Here is a 13,469-nt window from a genome sequence, read left to right as displayed (position 1 = left end):
CATCACACACACACACAAATGCACAAAAGTTTCTGCATATGTTTAGAAAAAAAGCATATAATCACACAGTCTTTATTTCCTCCTCTAAACCATGACATTCCCTCCACTAAACCATGACGTTTCCTCCTCTAAACCACTGTTTTTCCTCCTCTGAACCATCATGTTTCCTCCTCTAAAGAAAACCATATTTCCTCCTGTAGACCCCCCCCCCTCCCTCCCCACCCACCCCAACTTCCTCCTGTAAACCTTCATATTTCCTCCTCAAATCACTTGTGTTTCCTCTCATAAACCCTGATATTTCCTTCTCAAATTCCTTGTGTTTCCTCTTGCAAACCCTCACGCTTCCTCCAGACCCTCCTGTTTCCTCCTCCAAACCCATGTGTTTCCTCCTGCAAACCCTCATGTATCCTATTCTTAACCATGACGTTTCCTCCTCCAAACCCTCTCATTTCCTCATCAAAGCCATCATGATCCCTCCTCTGAACCCTCAGTGCCCCCAGTCCCCACTCACACTCCTGCCCAGGAAGCGGGAGTTGCGGAAGATGCGGAGGAAGTAGGCGATGAGAAAGGTTCCGATGGTGAGGATCAGTGACAGCAGCGCGGTGTTGGGCTGCCGGTGGGGCTCCCCGTTGTTGTAGGCGTGGTGGGATGACTCCTTCAACACTAGTGTCTCGGCGCTGTCGTTGCCTGTGGAGGGGGGCAGGGAAAAGTGGGTGTTGTTGTAGGCCATGGTGACGTTGCTGCTGCCGTTGGTGGTGGAGGGGAAGGGGTCATAGGTCATGTTGATTTCACAGTTGTAGGAGGTCACCAGGGGGTGTTCTTCAAAGGTCTGCAGTGGAGACAAACACACACACACACACAAACATGAAAATATAAGTATCAGTGTTTATGAGCAAAGCATGGAACTGAATGTTCATATACACATGCATACATACACATGACTGAACATTAACATACACACCCAAGCACTCAAAACACATATCAGCACATATTCAAATCACAGATACTAACAGATATTGAAGTTTACTGAACATAAATGTCTGCTGGATTCATCATCAACAAAAAAAAAGGTATGTTTCCAAATTCAATTACAACAATCTTACTAATGTACTTGTCTTTCATGATAAAGTGCCCAAATGCAAACTTTGGACTGAAACAATGTTACCATTAAGGTTTAATTCAGGGTTTGTCTTGCCCTCGAATTTTGAATAAGATGTTAAGGAAAAAAACAACAACAAACAGCTCATGGTCCTGTACACATACATATCATATACCCAGTCACATACTTAACATTTACTGCCACTACTACAGTTTTCTGCCGTCTAGATTCCAAAATACTCACATGTACAAGTTTCTTCACGACTTCATAAATAAAAATGATGGAGATGAGAATGGCGAAGATCTCCTCGGCAAAGCGTGTGACGAAGCGAACAAGGAAACTGCCTTCCAGAGCCACAGTGATGATGGAGATGAGGCAAACATACAGACCGATCCAACATCGCATGGGTAGAAACTCCACATCATATGATTCAGCAAACTGCCCAACAGAAGACAAACAGCAATGTGAAAAACTCATTAAGATTATGCAAGGATGGAGGAAAGAAACCAGACAGGTTCTATCAGGTAAAGCCCAATCTGTATTTCAAAATGCATGGAGAATAAATGGGATCTACATAAATGGAAGATTAAACAGAAACACATGGAAGGATCAACATCAGACATGGTTACTGAAGTCAGAAAAAAGACAATGAATATGGAGAGGAGTCCAAACCTATGGGTGGGAGTGGCTGTTTTTTGTGATACTGAAAAGCTTGCAGCCAGACACTCACATTATACAAAGACTGTTCAAAGACGAGCACTGGGCCAGTAGCACCAATCAACAACAAGGGCTGGCCACAGAACAAGCTGAAGATCATGCCTGCTATGGAGGTACACAGTATCGTCTCCGTCACCCCCATCAGTCCCTTTGTCTTCTCATCTGCAACACAGCAAGAAAGAGACACTTTGAGGATGTGACATGGAGACGGGCGGTGCAGTGACTGAATTGGTCATCTTGGATACCTCTGCAAAGGCAGGAGTAGGGTGAACAGTAAATAGTGTGTGTGAGTGTGTGAGTGTGTGTGTGTGTGACTGGTATACCAAGTGAATGATTCCCTGTCCAACCTGTAAACTACCACCCCTTCTCCATCCTTCATGTCAATCAACCCCAGTATCTCTCTTGGTGTTTGTTTCTCCTCTGACCCTCCTCTCCTCTCATTAACTGTACTCCCTCCACTCACCCCCACCCCCTTCTCTCCATGCACTGAACATATCAAAGTGAAGTATATAATTCACACTCATTTTCACACACACACACATATAAATCTGTTGTGACAAAACGTAATATACTACAATAAAACAGAATACAATACAACACAATAGAATTCAATACAATACAATCATTTTCCTGCTTTCAACCCCTTCCCCCTTACATGCCCTTACCCATCAACTCCACTCCCCCTGCTTGTCTGCAATCCCCCCACCCCCACCCCACACACTCCTTCCCTCCACCCCCTGCCCCCACACCCTCCCTCCCCTGCCCATCCCACTGACCCAGGAGACCACCAAAGGCAATGCAGGGGGAGATGCAGGCGAAGAAGATGAAGATGGTGGCCATCAGGCACTTGAAGCTGAGGGCGTCACGGAAGTCGCTGACGTAGAAGGGGTAGCGTCGCTTGATGTCGTTGATCAGCCCGCCGAAGATGCGGCCTGTGCGTCGCAGTGGGTCGGCTGGAATGTCCGGGGATCCCTTCTCCATCAGTGCTGAACGGACACAGCATGTGTGAACAGGCTTGTGAGTGACATACGGTGCTAGCACACCCCGTCTGTGTCAATGCTAGATGCTCCCCCTACCGCCCCCCCCCCCCCCAACCCCCCCTCCCGCACCCCCCTTCACTGCACAGCATTTTTCACGTATTACATAACACACTGTCTGCAAAGAGAGTGTGTAAGAGAGCAAGAGAGAGAGAGAGAGACAGAGAGAGAGAGAGAGAGAGAGAGATGAGAGAGACACACAGAGACACACAGAGAGAGAATATTGTTTAGTCAAAATCAACAAGCAAGTCATGAAAAGAAATTCTTATGCTTTTTCCATTTGACAATGTATAAAAACATTACTTTTTTTTTTTTGCTTCTACGTATTGTTCAAAATAACTTTTTTTCCCAATATGTTTTAAGTAGAAAGATAATTTCACACAGTTTACTGACAAATAAGAGGGAGATCATGAAGATTGTTCTCTGTCAGTCTCTGTCTTTTTTCTTTCGTCTTTTTCTATGTAAGTAAGAGTGTGATTTCCTTTTCTCACTCTTTTTATTTCTCTTTTCTTGCCTTCCCTTTTTTCCTTTCAATCATAAAAAACTCCCATGCCATAAATGATACGTGTAGGATGTATATTTAATTATGTTATTTTTTTGTGGGAAATAAACAAAGATCTTTTTTTAAGTGGAAAAAAGAAAGAAAAAGAAAAGAATGTCTTTCTGCTTTGCAAGAATTAAAAACAAACAGTCCAAAATATACACAGAGATTTTGAAAAAAAAAAAGAAAAAAAAGTAAACATCATCAACACAGATCCACTGTGTGTGTGTGTGCAGGTCCCCCCCCCCCCCCCCTTCCAAACTATTCTATAATTATTGTTAATGTTTCTTTGCAGCAGTCAATTCTGTGCACTTACTGATACTATCTTATGAGAATGCTTCATGAACTGCTTGTTGTGCTCAATGTTTTAGTGTTTACTGCTGCTCTGTACTGTCCTTGACTGAATAAATATATGTTTCAATCAGTGGCTGAAAATAGATGAAAGTCATTCAAATATGTGGTGGCTGGAAGAAAAAAGTATGTTGAGGAAAGTGAGAGAAGTTTCATTGAGAACATGTATGGACTTTCATCTTTATCACGGTCTTCTTCATATACACTAAATCAACAACTCACACACAATCTATCATCCCCAAACATATCTTAAATGTATTCTAGTTCATAAATGGAATTTTACAATCAAATTCAAAAACTTAAATGTCCCCTCAATTTCAGAATTACAAGTAGAATACTAACACCGAACAAATACACCACAAAGTATGAAGAAACACTTTTCTATAAAATAAAAAAAAAGGACAAAAAAAGATTTTTTCAGACAGAAGAAAACTTCAAGATGCACCAAAAAAAAATGCCTCCCAGTCAGTACTAGCAGAGAGAGAGAGAGAGAGAGAGAGAGAGAGAGAGAGAGAGAGAGAGAGTGTGTGTGCGTGTGCGTGCGTGCGTGCGTGTATGGTGTTGTGGTTTAAATTTCCTGCATTAAAAGAAGCATTCTAACTTTACAAAAAAAATCAGCTTCCTTTCATTTACATTCTTTTTTTTACTTAAAAAAAAAAAAAATCACAATTTCAAGAAAACTCAATTACATTTTCTTTTTTCTTTTTCTTCTTTTTTATATTATTATTATTTTTTTTAATAAGTTAAATGCTCCTGAGAACTAAAATCATAATGATAAAAAATTACTATAATCTTTACATCAGGTTACAACACAAACAATAGTTATGGAAAATCTGACATAGATGATAGACAAATATGGAACAATGAAGGGGGCCTTTCAATATATTTTCATTTTAATTTTCTGTAATGCTTCGAATTCTATTCCCTTGCAGTTACCACTCCGTTTGTAAAGAGCATCATTTTAAATATAATTGTGAATATGATTTGTTAGCACCACATTTACAGTCTAACTGAAGGCAAGCAATTATTTTTTATGACTATTCTAAGATCAGTACACATTCATTTTTCATAAAAATCAAGCAGCTACTTTGGACAACTATTCTAACATCAGAACATAACAATTTTTTCATACTAACTTTTTCTTTTCCAGCATGCTCCTAACTACAAATGATCAACATAAACAGCTATGCAAACAATGAATAATTGAATAAAGAGTTTTAAATAAATAAATAAAGTAAATTAACAAATAAATAGAGACGTCAATCAGATGTGTGCACAAATCCAAATCAGTGATGTAATGAGGTGCAGTGGTGTTGTACAGCATGACTGATAATTAATTCCAAGCCGTCAGTTGTTCATCAAAACAAATTTCTGTTTTTAATAGATGACTCGCTTTAAGCAAACCTATTCCCAAACTGTATTCAACATTTTATAGATACAGGAAATACTTCTTCACACTGTTCACACTTCTTGGAATGATTCAACATATCTAACAAGCATGTTCTGACTAAGACAAATCTGCTGACCAGTCAACTGTTCATAAATATATCCATAAATAAATACACAAATAAACAGAATAATGCACATAAACAATTTTGTTTTTAAAAGGTAAACAAATGTTTAAAAAAAAACTGGTTATTCATTTACACAATGTTATCACATATAAGACCATTTCCATGAGAGAATATTCTGTGACAGTGTGGTCACACCTACCGCCCTCAATACCCTGGGCAACTCTTTAACACCATCTTTAATAATCCTATCTACCCTTCAATACCACCCTTAATCAATACCCCTGTTTACTCCTTAATAATAATCTTAAAATACCTGTTCATCCCCTACTACTAACCCTGATACTGCTGTTTTACTCCACTGCCTTCTGAAGATAATGTTATCATCTGAACCTTTGTCCCTAGCCTGGTTTCTAAAGGGTAAGACACCACCACCATCACCACTACACAGTTTGTCAACACAACACCAACATCTCTATTCAAGAACTATGCACCACAACATTCAATCAGAACAGTTTATGCATATCTTTTTATGCAATACAAAAAAAAAAAAAAAAAAAAAAAAAAAAAAAAGAGAGAGAGAGAGAGAAAACCATAAGGGGTGTAAAAAACAACAACCAAACAACAACAGTGTGTAAGATATTTGAAATAAGGTTTTGAAGCTGGAAAATGTCTCAACTGCCTTTGTACTTAATTAAACAGCAAGCTGGGGAGAAAAATTTAAAAAAAAAATTTCCATTCATGAAAAAAAACTAGACCAGACAATGTGAAATTGATGCTGGCAAGCACCTCCCATCAGCTTGCACTACATCAAACACAGGCACTGAACAACTTGTCCAAATGCTCCTTTCACAATTTCTTTTTGTTCTCCTCTTTGAAGAAGTTTCTGGATCTTGTTCTATGCATCTTTTAAAACATGAGCATCACGATAAGAGACGTAGAACATCACTAGTTTGAGGTTGTAAGCCTTTCTGAGGTTGAGGTTTAGGACTGAAAGTTGGTGCATGGTGTAGAGTGGTGGCCCAGTAATAACCCATCCGCCTAGAAAGTGAGAGATTCTGAGCTTGCAGGATCGAATCTTATACTTGCCAGAATTTTCTCCCCCTCCACTGGACCATGAGTGGTGGTCTGGATGCAAATCATCTGATGGAACAATAAACTGAGGTCCAGAGTGGCATGCACTTAGCGCATAAAAATGAACCCATGGCAATAAGACATTTGTTCCTGGCAAAATGTTTGAGTAAAAATTTATTCTAATATACATGTGTGTATGTATGTGTGTGTGTGTGAGTGTGCGCACAAGTAACGCCTGGTTGAATGACACCAGAAATGAATGATGACTGCCCAATGGCAGCTGTCAGATGGCTCTACCCAGGTAGGCAGCATTTTGTACAAATGACTTTGTGAAACACCTGGGAGTTTGGTTTCTGACTAAGGCTAGGCATTATATAAGTATTAATAATAATATGTCTTTACTATTGACTTTACAGCAGCTTAGGCTAAGGAATGCAGTCTAATAAATAATATTCAGTACTTTGAACTATATTATTATTCAAGATCATAAAAGCTTAATTAAAAAACAAAACAAAAAAACCCACCTGAACATTCACTGTCATACAAGCCCAGGTAAAATATTTGTGACATTCAGTGATATAAAACAATTTAATTAACTATCCACAAAAGGCAAACAAAATGTAGAGATACAAATGGATGGTACTTTCTACAAAATTCTAACATATTCTATAATGTCCAAGGAAAAAAAATGCCAGACAGTCCCTGGGTTTCTCTAATGGTCCATGAACTTGAAGATACTAGAAAGAAAGAAAGACGAACAAACTAGAACGAACCATCCTCAATGACATTCCAAACTAATGTACCCTTCTGCAATCTTTTGGATGATAATGTTAACACACACAACATGTAAAGAACAAAGATCTGGAAAGCAGTGCATTAACAAGTCACATCCAACTTAATTATTAGTTATCATGGATGTGTATATGTGCACACATATATGCATGTACATATGGTTGTGGGAGCACCGCGCCTATGTTTCAGTAATTCCTTGCATCTTTTCTTGTTATTATTTTGATTTCTATTTGCTGTTTTTTGTTGTTGTTGTTGTTGTTGTTGTTTTTTGTTTTCTTTTTCTTTTTAAAAAAAATACTATGCACGGACAGCTGAATGTAAAAAAGCATGATTTGTGCTCACTTCACTTCCATCAATTAAGAAAATCCATTAACTGATTCATTCTAATCAATCTATTATCTAATCTAGCTTCACACTTTGTGTTATACAGCTTATAGTCTTCTCTCTTTTTTTCTTTTTTTCTTGCAGCATCCTTTTACCCACCGACTCTCTACCTCCAACTTTTGCTTTTCCTCTCTCATCTCACCCCTCATATTTTTCATTGTTCTTACATCACTTATCCTCATTATTTCTTTCTTACCTTCAACAAAAGTTCTGATTACCTGGTACAATCCCTTGAATTTTTACCCTCCTTCACTATTTTTGACAGTGGAAGACAGAACCTGAAAAGGGATAAAGGAAAGGAGGGAAGAGAGAGAGAGAGAGAGAGAGAGAGAGAGAGAGAGAGAGAGAGAGAGAGAGAGGCAGAATTAAAGACAAAGAAAGAAAGAGAGAATGAGAGAGAGAGAGAGAGAGAGAGAGAGAGAGAGAGAGAGAGAGAACAAGTGCATTATATGTGCATGCATTTGCATACGTGAGTTATTACACATGTTGGATCAGAACACTTGCTTGTTGGTTTTAATCCAAATGTACACCAACCAACTGCAGTTGATTTGACAATGACACCAAACATACTAACTAGGATTAAGAAGAAAAAAAAAGAAAAAAAAAAAGCAGATCAGAAGATCTGTGATGACGACAACACTGAGTGATAAGACAATTATGGCATCTAGGCATACCAGTACTGAAGGTGAAATTCCACTGACCCGCACAAAATAATATGTGAAATTTGCATGCAAAGAATTATTACAAAATTTTCATGCAAAGAAAAAAAAGAGCAGTCTATCCACAGCTACAGAATTTACATGCCAGTTTTGATTGAAACCATGGCACTGGTACAATCAAAGAAGCACTAAGCCTCGAAAATGAGGGAATTTTGAATGCAGTCCTGTTGTCATGGAAGAAATGTGAAGCAAAGAGAAAGCATCAATTTTTTTGAGTGAATGTTTTGAAGTCCATGCATGTTTTGATGGTGATCTCTTCAAGAAACACACGCAGTAACAAAGAAGCCATTTGCTCAAGTAACAGGCCTGGCAGAGGGGAATCTTATCAAATACTGTCTGTCCAAAGATAAGTGAAATTAGCATGTGAAAATTTAATTCCCTCATACGAAAGAAAAAACATCTGTGGCGACAAAAAAGTTGATGTGAATTTTTTTTCTTTCAGTGAAGTGTGCATGCGAATTTCGCACTGGTTTTTCTGGTCTATGGAATTTCACCTTGACACGGCAGCCGATACCACACAGAACAAGCACAACAGACATGGCAGGGAGTCAGGGCAGCAGGAACCGTGTCACACACTGACAAACCAGCCTGCCACTTACTTGCATTTAGTTTATCAAGAGTTCTCAATACCAATGAGTATCGGCGCCCTGAGTTGATCAGTTCTGAGGGGAAAAGGGGTCACAAAACATCGGTTATTCAATCATCCCTCACTAGCAGTTAGTTGGGTGGTACTGTTCTTTTTATGTGTGTGTGTTTTTTTTTAAAGTAATCTATTTTTAATACAAAAGTCAGTCTTAGATCACTAAAGGGATAGGATAAAAATTCAACAACCACAACAGGTTTTTGTTTCGTTTTTGTTCCTATTCATATTCATACCACAATTTCTCCTGCATCCTCTCCCCTCCACTTAAACCAATGTGAAATAATACATTCCTTTACCCAACTCACTGAAAGCAGCAATAATTTCAACGCTAACACACAGAGATACAAACACACGCATACAGACATCCCACGCTTACAACAGGTTTCCTTAATACTGGGGTACATGTTGGACCTTTCTTTTTCAACAGGCTGTTGCTGTTAGTAATAAAATGGTCAAGTTTTCCTAGGACTCAGCCCTCTCTTACCATCTCTCTCCTTCTGTTTGTGGCGACGACGTATCTGTGCTCGTTTGCGTGCCATGTCCATGATGGGCAGGAGAGTTTTTTGGTCCCAATCACCAGGTGGCAGCACAATGGAGTCGTCAAGGAAGAGGTTGATGGCTTGTAGCAGTTCCTCCCGACTCTCCGCTTGGTATGCCACATCGTGGAATGCCTGCAATCACATTGTGAATCATGAGAAAATGAGGCTAAGACAGATCTATGCCACATCACAGAATGCCTGCAATCACATTGTGAATCATGAGAAAATGACGCTAAGACAGATCTATGCCACATCACAGAATGCCTGCAATCACACTGTGAATCAAGAGAAATCAAGGCTAAGACAGATCTATGTCACATCACTGACCCTCACAGCAGCATTTTCATCACCCCAATCACCATCACTGAAATACAGAAATCGTAATGTCACAAATTCTGGTGCAAATCCCCTCCTCCCCCATCCCCCTCCCCCCTGAAAAGAAAAAGCTGAAGATGGCACCTACCTGAACGGACATTACAGTGGTGATGGAGATGGAGTTGGAGATGGATATATATATATATATATATACACACATAGAGAGAGAGAGAGACACACACACACACACACACACACAAATACAAAAAAGCAGGTTGTACACTTTCTTTCTTCCACTCTCCCACTCCACACGACACACACACACGCTGATGAAGCCAGCAGCAGCACCCACTTGGTTGGACATGAGAGTGGAGATGGATCGGCCCACTTCATGGTAGTCCATGCCAGCCTTCTCAGGCCCCAGCAGGATGAAGACAAAACGCACAGGCAGCGGCACCTCCGTCAGGTTCTCCAGCGTCTGACCCTCCGACAGCCGCACAAAGGCCAGCGCTGGCCGTGACATATAGTCCACCTGACCCACCAGCACCGTGCTGACCTCTGACCCCACGGGGATCCGACGCATGATGTCCGCCACATGGCGCTTCTGCTGCTCCAGGGGCACCAGGCCGATGTGCACACCCCCGTCCGGCGTCTGCAAACAGCCCCGCCACCTCAAGGTCAGTCACTGTGTGTGTGCACAGGAGAGGGGTGGGAGGGAATTTGGTAACATGCTGAAGAGATAATTTACTTTATTAGCACACATTAAAACAACAACAACAAAAAACAACAACAAAGAGCACTGTCCCTGGTAAAATTTGGAACTGATAACAAACTAGTACCACACATTCCAAAAAAAGTACAATAAAGACCACTAACTTTGGCAAAATTCTGTAGAAAAGTCCAGTTTGACTGTAAAACATACACATTTCTGACAGAAAAAAAAGAAACTGGGTGGCACTGCATCATGGTGATGTGCTTTCTCCCTGGGGGAGTGGACACATATCATAAGATATGCATGCAGCCGTGAGATACCATGTTTTCTTTGATGACTGGAGAAAGGCCCTGTTGAATTGTGAATGTGATCAGAAGGGTTGACGCACACTGCAGGGAAGCTGATGAAGAATGGCTCAGCTTGAGCAGAGTAAGAACATTCTCTTTAGTCTGTGTCAGACATGGGAGTGTGTGAGACTTGAGAAGAAGATCATTAATAAAATAAATGCCAAATGCAAATGAATGCCAGCTTAGTTTCAAAATACAAATGTAAGGACTAAGGAGGGCTATTTCCTACAGCAGTCACCTCAATGTTCATTGTGTAAAATGTGAGTGTACCTGTGTTTTCTTAAAATGACCTGTCAAATGAGTTAGTACGCTATTCTTTGAAAACCATCTGTTGGAAAGAACATCAGAAATGTGAAAAGAAGAAATAATTGCTGGAAAATTACCAAGTGGTGATATTACACATACTTAACATATGATCAGTCACATGGTAACAAATGTACATGCAGACACCAAGGAGGAATATCTATTTGCATGTATTATGTACATTTTGTGTGTGTGTGTGTGTGTGTGTGTGTGTGTGTGTGTTCACATGCACATAAATCTGTTGTTGAACACCCAGATTTGTTTCTTTTAAATTAAAATAAAAAACCAACTAATGCAAGAGATATTTGTTTAATTTTTCTTTAACTAACTGATGACCATTACAAACCAAGCTACTGACTTCCACATTATTGTCAAATTGGCAGGTCCTGTAACTGTTACCTGCAAGTCAAGCAAGCAGAGTACAGAACCTTTTAGATGTGTATCTTCTTCAGATCACGTTTATTTGATTTTTAACTTGCCTGAACAAATAAACTCATACGTATCAACACACACACACACACACACAAATGCACATTCAAACATGCATGTACGCCCATGCTCACACAAGTCAGTTCCTACATATAATTACTCTCTCACACACACAAGTAAGTATACACTCAAGTGAACATGCACACATACAACCGTACCCACGTTTAATTACAGCATCTTTTTTTCTTCGAAATATAACTGAAATGTTTACCATTTTAACTTTGCCATATCTTTGTACATATGCACCTTCTAACACATACAAATATTTTTTTAAACTAAGTGTTAAAAAGACAGACAGAGAGACACGGACAAGAGATAGAGAGAAAAAACAGAGAGAAAAATGATGGCCAGAAGGAAGGTTACAACTGCTTAATCCATATTGAGGATGGTTATTGTTGAAATCAATGCAAATCATGAACTAACTTCATGCAAATGGCGAATGGTCAGTAAAATCTTTTTTTTTTTTTTTTTAAACAAAAAGTAATAATAACAAAATGATTCTTTTTCAATGAAAGAACCAAAACAAAATGTATTAGTAGACAACCTAGTATGTTCACTAATTTCTAATATATTTTTTTTAACTAACAATGAACAATTTCAGGGCAAGAACAGAAACACACACATTCATTTCAGTGCAAGTGTGTGTGAGTGTGTGCACACACTATCATGCATGTTCAGATCTGTACATCAGTGACTTGCCCTGTCACACTCTCAATCATCCCATTTCCTGCTACTTCAGAGCTTGACGGCACAAAAAGCATGACAGTAATTATCCATCCACAAAAGTACTCTATGAAACACTACACTATTCACACAAACACACACGACTTTAGAGACACCACCAAATTCAACCTGCTATCCCTTTCTCAACTGTTGGTCACAATAATCACATTTGGTCCCCCCCCCCCCCCCCCCCCCCACACACACACACACTCCCCCCCTCACCCCCACTGTTTCAAGTGCCAGTAAATGGAGGTACAAGAACTGTACTAAATGCCACCAACTGCCTCCTTCTAACCACCCCCCCCCCCTCTCCCCCAACACCTAACCCCTTTCCTACTCCCATTTTCCATGTAATCACATCTTTCCTTAACCCCCCCACCCCCACCCCCAATAAAAAACAAAACAAACAAAACAAACCTGTCTTTCTGTGTTTAGGGATCAAATCTATGAAATTATGACCATCTGCATCACCCATACCTTTACATATAAACACTCACCTCAGTCATACTCACAGAGGAATATCATAAATGCATACACACACGCAGTCCATGTATTCCACATTCATCTACATTCCATTCACATCCAAACCATCCACTAAACAACTGCTAGGTTCATCACTATTCTATTTCCATCATTACAATTAAATCGTTGTTTTTTGTTTGTTTGTTTGTTTGTTTTTTGTTTTGTTTTTTTCAGTCTTTTTTTTCCCTTCGTTTTTCATATAACCTAACACTGAAAATAAAGGTGCAACAGTTCGTGCTTGCGAAACCCAGAACTGTGTGACAGAGTGTCCAGATACAAACCAACAAACTAACAACAACACCAACATACTGCAATCACTGAATGATAAATATTTCAGCAATAAAACATGAACTCAAAAGAAAAAAGGAAACCAAAATAAAAATAAAATAAAATAAAACTTACTCCCAAACTCAGTTGTGACATTGGCACAGAAAAGTAAATCTGTGGATAGACAAAAGACACCAAAGTGTGGAGATAAAGAGACAGTATGAGCAACTCTGAAATGAGAAAGAATGAGGACAGAGAGACAGACAGACAGAAAGATAAAAAGTGGGTGGGAGGGAGAAGAGGACGAAAAGAGGAAAGAGAAGGAAATAACTATTTCTGTTTTCTTTTATTGAGGGTTAGCTAAGAATATCAATAATAGAAAAT

General features: G+C 39.4%; 1 protein-coding gene across 10 annotated transcripts in view; it reads right to left on the bottom strand.

Annotated features, from left to right (window-relative positions):
- The window catches only part of LOC143286497 (band 3 anion transport protein-like), a 137,073-nt gene that overhangs the window by 15,156 nt on the left and 108,448 nt on the right, over window positions 1–13,469 (bottom strand). For all 10 annotated transcript variants that reach the window (XM_076594094.1, XM_076594103.1, XM_076594086.1 and 7 more), the window contains 6 exons: window positions 10,075–10,374; window positions 9,353–9,539; window positions 2,593–2,802; window positions 1,830–1,978; window positions 1,343–1,537; window positions 512–829 (listed from right to left, as the gene is read on the bottom strand). In XM_076594094.1, coding sequence (XP_076450209.1) covers window positions 512–829; window positions 1,343–1,537; window positions 1,830–1,978; window positions 2,593–2,802; window positions 9,353–9,539; window positions 10,075–10,374 — 1,359 coding nt within the window. The remainder of the gene's footprint in view (window positions 1–511; window positions 830–1,342; window positions 1,538–1,829; window positions 1,979–2,592; window positions 2,803–9,352; window positions 9,540–10,074; window positions 10,375–13,469) is intronic.

Source organism: Babylonia areolata, chromosome 1 (genome assembly GCF_041734735.1).
Source record: "Babylonia areolata isolate BAREFJ2019XMU chromosome 1, ASM4173473v1, whole genome shotgun sequence".
NCBI lineage: Eukaryota > Metazoa > Mollusca > Gastropoda > Neogastropoda > Buccinidae > Babylonia > Babylonia areolata.
Note: the sequence above shows the minus strand (reverse complement) of the source record. Positions and strands in the feature narration are given on the sequence as shown.